The sequence below is a fragment of the Chrysochloris asiatica genome, unplaced genomic scaffold (genome assembly GCF_000296735.1).
Source record: "Chrysochloris asiatica unplaced genomic scaffold, ChrAsi1.0 scaffold00039, whole genome shotgun sequence".
Classification (NCBI taxonomy): domain Eukaryota; kingdom Metazoa; phylum Chordata; class Mammalia; order Afrosoricida; family Chrysochloridae; genus Chrysochloris; species Chrysochloris asiatica.
The window spans coordinates 19,868,090-19,878,149 of record NW_006408557.1 but is presented as its reverse complement, the minus strand read 5'-3'; the positions used below and the strand labels follow the sequence as shown (position 1 = coordinate 19,878,149).

Sequence of the window (10,060 nt, the reverse complement as noted above, 5' to 3'; positions counted from 1 at the left end):
CCCTTCTTGCATATTGCCCCCCTCCCTAGCACCCAAACTATCCTGTGTCTATTCCCTGCCCTGTACTCCACCTTCCCCTCCCTCCCCTCACCCCACCCCCACAGCCCAGAAACCAGCAAAGAATCCATCCCCCTTTAGTATGGGTTCCATCAAATATATCTTTTAAATCTTATGATCTTTAAATGAAGCTGGTGGTTACATCTGTAATGCCTGCTAGTAGCGGCGTATCAAGTATGTCTCTGCATTGATTTTCATTCTGATCTTTTCTAGTATATGTCCTGTGTATTATTTCTTCTATTTACTTTAGGGTTTATTATGCTCTGTTTTTTTATTTTTAAGTAAAGTGGCAGGTGACGTCATGGAGTTGAGATCATTGTTCTTTTCTTCTAGATGTATATACGAAATCTTTATTTCTTATGTACATTCCCCTAATGTCCTCCTTTAGCGGACAGATGCATTGTGATGATTATTGACATGTTGCTCAGTGCATGGTACGATGCAACTGCATTCTTTCTTGGTTCTTAGTTCTGTTGTCACTAGCCCTGGATCATCCAAAGATGACCCTGTCATCAAGGTTAGGTAGAATCTATCATCAAATAGGTAGATTTTCTGTTCTCTAAACTTTATCAGTTACTTCAGTTTTGCCGTATCAGTTTCGTTTACTTCATAATCGGATAATGACCTGTTGCTTTTTTTTGGGTGGGCACCTGAGTTTTTCATCTTTTGATTTAATCTGGATTGAATTTTATTTTTTTTTCCTCTCTTCATTTGTTGTGTAAGTATTATTCTACGAGTTCCCTTTACTCTCTTACTTTTTGGATCTTGTATTATATTGGTTGATATACGCCTTCATTTTTCAGGAGTCCATCATCAAGGAACTTCCTAAAATTAGGTGCATGAGTCTTCATATGTCTCAGAATGTCATCATTTCACTTTCATATGTAGTTGATTGTTGTTGTTAAGTGCCCTCATCTCTAACCTTCCCCCAAAGGAGTCTACACTTTCTGATTTATATCACATCAACATGGCAGCTTTGGCATCCATGAGAGACAGCACTTATATTCCTTTTAAGTTTTCTTTGAATTTGGGGAACAAAAAGAAATCTGAAAGGGTCAAAGTCAGCTATAGGGTGAATGGGGTAAGTTTTCCCAACAAAATTCTCTTAGGACAGCTTGCCCTTGCTACCCTTGAAGAGTGAGCAGGTATGTTGTGATGGGAAAAAAAATTCCTTAGCACAACTTTCCTGGCCTTTTTCTCACCAATGCAGTTTTTAATTTGCTAAAACTTCCTCATAATTTCTTAAAACTTCCCTGTGATTGCCCTGTTCCTCTGAGAAAATCCTACCTGGATATTTCCCCTTGGGAATTCCAAAGACAGTTGCCATAGTCTTCTGAGCTGAGCTCTCTGCCTTGAATATAACTGGCTCAGCAAATCCTCTTAAAGCCTGTTTTGACTGGATATTTTTTTTTTAAGGCACCCAACAACACAGCCAAATAAGAATTGTTGACGTAACAGCAACTAAGAAAAGCAGATCTATATGTACATGTATGTGTATATCTATCATTTTCAATGTAGAAATCTGTAGTAAGTTATAAATGTATATATCTTTCATCTTACTCATTTCTGTGGGTTTTGAGTGTTATCTTGTGTTTGGTCTTCTGTAGTTGACAACACTTATTACAAAGAGTCAGAAAAAGAAAATCAGTTGGAACAATCTATTCCATCATATGCTTCTTCTTCCCTGGAAGTTGAGGGAACGACATCAAGCAATACTCCAGCCCATCAACAGAGGTAAGACTTATTTCAGGGCTTAAAATTGGTGGCTATAGAAAAATAATAAAAGGAAAAAAAGCGATGGCTATATTAATAATGCTGGTGATCATTACTGCACAGAGCACCTTTTGTATGTACTATACTGTGTGCTGTCGAATAAGTACTGAACTGCATGGTCAGTTTGAACCACAAGTTGGCAGTTCAAATTCACCAGCCGCTCTCAGAAACCCTATACAAGGTCGCTATGATTTGTAACTGACTCGGCAACACTTAACAACAATAACAATGCTGCATTAGACTGTTACCTTACTTCCTGCCATGTTTGCAGGAGTGAGATGACATCTCATTGTTCATTGCACTCTTTAGAAAATAGCTGCTTATTGTTTTATGTGAGTCCTTTTTAGGTATAAATAGGAAAATAGTTACACATGAAAAGATATGAAATTTAGACGTTTCAAATTCTAATGTAATGGCAAAGAAATAAGAACAAACTACGTGGCTTCTCCCTTCTGATCTCAAAACCTACAGCACAAACACAGTAGTCACAACAGCCTAGTACTGGTATGACAAAAGACACCCAGATCAATGAAACAGAATTGAGAGCCCATTCACATACAATCAGCTGAGCTTTGGCAAAGGTCCAAAACGCATTAAGTGGGAAAGAGATAGTCTCTTTTTTTAGCATGCTGGCAAAACTTGATATCCATTTGCAGAAGAATGAAACAAGACCCATATCTCACAGTGTATACAAAAATGAACTCGAGATGGGTTAAAGATCTAATTAGAACTATATCACCAATGAAAAAATAGGGGCAAAGTTAGGGACTCTGATACATGGCATAAATACACTATCAAACATACCTGAAAAAGACACAAGAAGCAGAGGGCAAACTAGATGCCTGGGATCTCCTAAAAATTAGACACTTAGGTGCATCAAAAGATTTAACCAAAAGAATATAAAGAAAACCCACAGAGTGAGAAAATTTTTATAAATACCAGACTGGAGACTAGTGTTTAAAATTTATAGAAAAGTTCAACACCTCAGCAAGAAAAAGACAAACAATAGAATTGAAAAATAGAGGCCATGCACAAATATCTCACCAAAGAAGGCATTCAAGTGGTCAACAAACATAAAGAAGTGCTCACGATCACTAGCCGTTAGAGAGATGTAAATAAAAACAGCTTGAGGTATTATTTCATCCCAGCATTAATACTGAGATTCAGAAAACAAAAAATGCTGTTAAAGGTGTAGAGAGACTGTGGAACCCTCCTTCATTGCTGGTGGGACTGTAAAATGGTGTAACCACTGTGGAAGACTGTATGGCGATTCCTTAAAAAGTTGGAAATAGAAATGCTGTATGGCCCAGTAATCATCTATCCAATTTGGTATATATCCTCAAGAAGTAAGAACCATAACACAAATAGAGAAATACTGATGTTTATCACAGCACTATTCACAATAGCAAAAAGATAGAGACAGCCTAAATGCCCACCAATAGAAGAATGGCTAAACAAACTTTGGTACATATAAGCAATGAAACACTATGCAGTGTTGAAGAACAGTGTTGAATCTGTGGAATACCTCATAACATGGGTGAACATGGAGGGCATTATGCTGAATGAAATTAGTTGCAAAAAGACAAAATTTTGTGTGAGACCACTATTGTAAAATTAAAAAAAAAAAAGATTTTCATGCTAAAGGAAACATTCCTAGCCAGGTGTAGGAGGGGATGGGGCATGATTCCCTGGCTAGAGAGTAGACGTGTTAACCTGGGTCATGGGGAATGCAATATACAACTAAAGGGAGGCTGGCCAAAGAGTGATAAAGGCAGGAGACACCGGGAGGAGTGCAGACTTAAAGGGAATAATGGTAATTGCTATTATATACACAAACCTGTAATAACAGTCATCTATGGAAACATACTGGTTTGAACTGAAAGGTTGGCAGTTCAAACTCATCCGCAGCTCCTTGGAAACCCTCTGCAAGGTTGCTATAGGTTAGAACTGACTCGACGGCACTTAACAACAACAACAACATTGGGTAGGTACCTGAATACACAAACTGAATGGGTGTGGGATGGAGAGTGGACATAGAGCCACAAATACATAAAGGTTTGACAGGGGATATATGTACATGGTCATTACTGTTGCTACAAACATATTCATGAATGTGGTGGAGCACACAGGGACAAATTTATGAAAACTTGTTGTTAGGTGCCATCGAGTCAGTACCGACGCATAGCGACCCTATGCACAAAAGAACAAAACACTGACCGATCCTGGGCCAGTCTCACAATTGTTGCCATGCTTGAGCCCATTGAGGCTGCCACTTTGCTAATCCATCTCACTGGGGGTCTTCCTCTTTTTCTCTGACCCTCCACCTTACCAACATGATATCATTCTCCAGCGACTGGTCCCTCCTGACAATATGTCCAAAGTATGAGAGATGAAGTTTGGCCATGCTGACCTCAAAGGAGTACTCTGACTGTACTTCTTCCAACACAGATCTGTTGGTTCTTTTGGCAGTCTGTGGCACTTTCAATATTCTTCTCTCACACTCAAAAGCATTTTGAGTGCCTTCCAACCTGAGAGGCTCATTTTCTGACACTATATCTGACAGTGTTTCTCTGCTATTCATAAGGTTTACAGTGACTAAATATTCGGAAGTAGTTTGTCACTCCTTCTTCCTAGTCTGTCTTCGTCTGGAAGCTCATCTGAAACCTATCCACCATGGGTGACCCTGCTGGTATTTAAAATACTGGTGGCATAGCTTTCAGAATCACAGCAACTCACAAGCCACCACAGTATGACAAACTGACAGACAAATGGTGGAATGAAAATTTGTAGACATTAACAATACCTTGAGGGAAGGAATTGTTGGCCCTGGCGACTCTGGACCGTAGTCTCAGGGGACACCAAGGTCTATTGGCATAACATAGTCCACAAAGACTATGCTGTACATTCTACTTGAATGAGTAGCAATGAATACCTTTAAAAAAGTTGTGAGCAGCCATCTAAGGAGTCTCTTCCTGACTGGAGGAAAGAAGAGTGCTGAAAATCAAAGATGCTTGGAAACAATTAGTCCAGCTGACTAACCACGTGGTCCTCATTCTCTAAGATCACAACTAGATGGTGCCAAGCTGCCACTACCAGCGGCCCTGAAAGGAAACTCATTAGGAGGTCCTGGGTAGAGTGGTGAAAATATGGAACAAAATTCAAAATAATAAAAAAGCCAGGTTTACTGGTTAAAAAAAAGAAACTGGAGGAACCCAGATACTATGACTGTTGGTCACCCTTTAAGTCTGGAACTGAACTCAATTTTTAGGCAAGTGGTAGATAAATACATAGGGTGGCCAACAACACTGCTGAGGTATGCTACCACAGAATGGTAGACCAGTTCATATGAAAAGGGCAGCATTTAGCTAAGGACAAAGTTCAGAAGAGATGGAAAAGGGGGAGGAATGGAAACAATCCCATGAAGGATGTGGGATAAGTGATGTTATATTGAAGCGACTGCAGTCATTGAGATGAAGTGAAGTGGATGATTTGTTGAATGTAAAACTGATGATCTGATATTTAAACCTTCACTCAATTCACAATTAAAAAATTGAAAAACAAAATCTATGAGGGTGGGTTGAAAGAAAATTGAAACCAAGATTGACTGCCAGTTAATTTTTGATTGTTGTTATTAAGTGCTGCAGAGTTGGTTCTGATTCATAGCGACCCTGTGTAGGGGTTTCCGAGGTGCCGCTGGAGAGCTTGACCCACTAATCTTGCAGTGCAGCGCATTAACTCAACAGCACATTATTCATTATTTTTAAAAATATTTTTAATTCTCCATAATATTTAAAAATCAGATATTCTATACAGTAGCATTAAAATTGTGAATAAAAAAAGTCTTAACAGTACATAAGTCTTTTTTATACAGAAAGTGTTGAGAGAACTTACTAAGTACATAGAAAGAAAAGTTAAGCTTTCTGTAAAACTCAGGATAGTTGTTTCCTGCCTCTGTTCTATTTTTCAGCCTCTGTGATGATTTTAAGTGCTTTCACTTAGTCACTTAACTTTTTAGTTTTGTTTTATGAAATTTTTGGTATGTGTTATATTTTTTAAAAAAGGAGAGGGGAAGTGTAGCTAAAAGGAAAAGAAGAGAATAAAAGCCTTAGCCAATTTTCAGATCTAGCCTCTAATTTCAAGGCTGATAGTAACTAGCTGTATAACAGGGTTGGATCACTTCATGTTGCCTTGTGTTTTACCTATAAAAGAAGGGTGATGACCAATGTTTTATTCTGTTTTAGAGTCATTTTCATTGAGGTACAAAGTGAATGTAGTGAAATACCAAAATTTTTTTTATTGAATTTCATCAACTATTAGACAATAAGAAATTAGAATTTTACACAACACTAGGTGTTTTTTTTTTTAACATGCCATTTTTAGTTTGACATACTTTTACATTTCTGAGGAATATTTGTGTGTCTTTTATAGATGTGTTCAGAACTAACAAATTTTGTCACTTCCTCTGCCATAGGAAATCTATTAGGCTTTCTGCTCAGAAGGATCTGGAACAAAAACACCTTGTACAGTTGAAAGCCAAGAGATGTGCCACTTCTGTAGGCTCTAGTGAAATTCCACCCTCCAAGAAGATGAAAGTGTAAGTAACTGCAGTCGGCATAGGTGTAAACCCTGTTCTCTGCTGTGTTTTTTTTAATCAGCCAGAATATACTGGTGTTGGTTTTACCTTTATGGATTAGGCCTATATTTTGCTATGAGCCTATTTGATCAGAAAACAGGAGTAATTTATGTGCTTCACAGAGGTCTAAAGAGCCCTTCTCTGCTAGCTTTGGTTCAGTGTCTAAACAATGTCAGAATTAATATCTTCGTGATTGTTTTCACTTTTTCTCATGCTCATTGCTCAAGATACTGCAGTGTGTTTCTTAGCTTTGTTGGCTCATTGTCATGAGGTAGCTTCTGTATTTGTAGGTCTCACATCCATATTTAAGGGAAGAAGGAAGAGGGTGATGGGCAATAGGAATCTCACTCCTCTTCCCCTGGCATTGCTGGACAACTATTACTTTGACTTCTACTGGCTTTCTAAAGCTTACCCATTGTAATCGTTGGTATATGTGATCTGATGATTCTTTTGTAAGAATCTTGTAGGTATGAATGCTTGATGTCCTAAAGAATGAGGAAAGTTATGATATATGTGATAAACTTAGGGGAGGGTAGTAGCATTGGAACTGAGGAAATATTTTTTGTCCATTTGAACTTAAGTTCTAGCAACAAAAAGAAGCCAGGGGAAGCAGGAAGTGCTCATCAAGTTACTCCACACAGAGCCAAGAGCAGACATACTGTGCCTTGTACACCACCTGTAAGGTACGTTCCTTTTCTAAATTTAAACTTTAGAGTGACTAGAATAAAATGGGACATGGGTGCATGCACAGTCTGTTTCATGCCCATGGAGTTTGGGAAACCTGTTGAGGCTATGACCATGTTGAATTGAATTGTTCAGTGTATATTGGTGAGTGCTCAAGAATTAAACATTAAGAAAAATATATTCTCAACGCAAATTTAAGAGAAATGTAAAAAAGGAAGAAGTTCATAAAAGTTCTTATCAACTAAACAGAACAGTGTTCATTTTTTCAAGCTTCCATATGGCCTGTATCCAAATAAACATGTTTTTATAATCAGTGTCAGAACAACCTAGGGTTCTGCTTTACTTACTGGACACGACTCTATTTCAAATTTTTTTCTGCGTTGTTACAAAATCTTTACATTATCATCTTTTAGAAGATTGTTATTATTCTTTAAACATCTTCTGTTAAAAATGTAGTTTTCAGTTTTTCACTATTGTAAGTCATACTCTCAGTGAACATCTTTGTAGTAAGTGAACCTCTTTAATTTGACTGGTTTCCTCAAGATAAAGAAATTCCTTGATTAAAGGGTATGGCCAGTTTTATTTCTGAAAGGACTGCACTGATTTACAATGTCATAAAGCAAACGAAAGAAATGAGGAGGTACAAGAGCTGAACAGAAAATTTCAAAGATCAACTTGAGAAGATAAAGCCAAATATTACAACAGAATGTACAAAGATCTGCAATCAGAAAACCAAAAAGTAAGAACACACTCAGCATTTCTCAAGCTGGGGGAACTGAAGAATAAATTCAAACCTCGACTTTTGTTATTGAAAAATTCACTGGGCAAATTATTGAATGATGCAGAAAGCATCAAGAAAAGATGGAAGGAATATACAGAGTCACTATACCAAAAAGAAATGGTTAATGTTCAACCGTTTCAAGAGGTAGCATATGATCCAGAGCCAATGATAATGAAGGAGGAAGTCCAAGGTGCATTAAAGGATTGGCAAAGAAGAAGACACCCGGAATTGATGGAATAAAAATTGAAATCTTTCAAGAAAGTGAGGCCGCACAGGAGGCACTAACTCATCTCTGCCAAGATATTTGGAGGATGACTATCAAGATATTTGGAGGATGACTGTCTCTGCCAAGATATTTGGAGGATGACCTCTCTTTGTAATAGGCACAAATACGGATGGGAAGAGATCCGTATTTGTGCCTATTACAAAGAGAGGTGACCCAACGGAATGCGGAAATAAATCATTGGACAATCTCTTTGATATCCCATGAGAGTAAAGTTTTGCTAAAGGTAATACAGAAACGGCTACAATCACATATTGACAGAGAACTTCCAGAGGTTCAAGCCAGATTCAGAAGAGGCTGTGGAACGAGGGATATCACTGTTAATGTCCGATGGATCTTGGCTTAAAGCAGAGAATATCAGAAAGATGTTTACCTGTGCTTTATTGACTATGCAGAGGCTTTTGATTGTGTGGATCATGACAAGCTATGGACAACAAGGTGAAGTATGAATATTTGAAACACTCAATTGTGCTCATGAGGAATCTGTACCTGGACCAAGAAGCAGTTTTTCGAATAGAACATGGGAACACTGAATGGTTTAAAATTAAGAAAGGTGTGCGACAAGGTTGTGTTCTTTCACCATACTTATTTAACCTGTGTGCTGAGCAAATAATCTGAGAAGCTTCTATGAAGAAAAACGTGGCATCAGGATCAGAAGAAGACTCATTAACAGCCTGCAATATGCAGATGATACAGCCTTGCTTGTTGAAAGTGAAGAGGACTTAGAAAATTTACTGATGAAGCTCAAAGAGAACATCCTTCGGTATGGATTACATCTCAATATAAAGAAAACAAAAATCCTCACCACTGGACTAATAAACAACATTCTTATCAATGGAGAAAAGATTGAAGTTGTCAAGGACTTCATTCTTCTTGAATCAACTATCAATGCTCACGGAGGCAGCAGTCAAGAAATCAAACAACATATTGCATTAGACAAATCTGCTGCATAAGACCTTGTTAAAGTGTTGAAGGGCAAAGAGATGTCAGCTTGAGGACTAAGGTGTGCCTGACCCAAGCCATGGTATTTTCAATAACCTCATATGGATGTGAAAACTGGACAGTGAATAAGGAAGACTGTAGAAGAATTGTTGGTTTTAAATTGTGGTATTGGAGAATATTGAAAGTGCCATGGGCTGCCAAAAGAACCAATAGATCCGTTTTGTAAGAAGTGCAGCCAGAGAGCTCCTTGGAGGTCAGCATGGCCAAACTTCATCTCATATTTCGGATATATTGTCAGAAGGGGCCAGTCAATGGAGAAGGAGATCATGTTTGGTAAGGTGGAGGGTCAGAGAAAAAGAGGAAGACCCCCAACGAGATGGATTGGCCAAGTGGCAGCATCTATGGACTCCAGACGTGCCAACAGTAGTGAGGTTGGCCCAGGATCGGTCAGTGTTTTGTTCTGCTGTGCATAAGGTCACTATGGGACAGTACCGACTCGATGGCACCTAACAACAACTCAATTTTTTATTATAGTGTCATCAGTATCAATTTGCCAGGTGACAGTTATAGGTTTCTATGGTTACTGTTACTGTTAAATAACCTCTAGTCAGTTCGAACTCATAGCAGCAACCTTATATAGGGTTTCCAAGGCTATAAATCTTTATGGGAGCAGAAAGCCTTATATTTCCCCTCCATGGTTATTGTATCACAGGTTAAAAATTCTAATCTACTTTATGCCTAAATTCCTTTGAATTACTGAGCCCATTTCTCGCCTTCCTTCTTTACTGAATTATCTTTTAGGCATAAGGTTCTGAAAAGCACTGAGGAGCAAGAATTGGAGAAGAGAATGAAAATGCAGCAGGAGGTGGTGGAAATGCGAAAAAAGAATGAAGAATTCAAGAAATAT

At 38.2% G+C, this 10,060-nt stretch overlaps 1 protein-coding gene across 1 annotated transcript in view; it reads left to right on the top strand.

Annotated features, from left to right (window-relative positions):
- The window catches only part of TPX2 (TPX2, microtubule-associated), a 53,878-nt gene that overhangs the window by 10,362 nt on the left and 33,456 nt on the right, over window positions 1–10,060 (top strand). Inside the window, exons 3-5 of the mRNA XM_006860773.1 lie at window positions 1,665–1,791; window positions 6,302–6,424; window positions 7,045–7,146. Of these exons, the coding sequence (XP_006860835.1) occupies window positions 1,665–1,791; window positions 6,302–6,424; window positions 7,045–7,146 (352 nt within the window). The remainder of the gene's footprint in view (window positions 1–1,664; window positions 1,792–6,301; window positions 6,425–7,044; window positions 7,147–10,060) is intronic.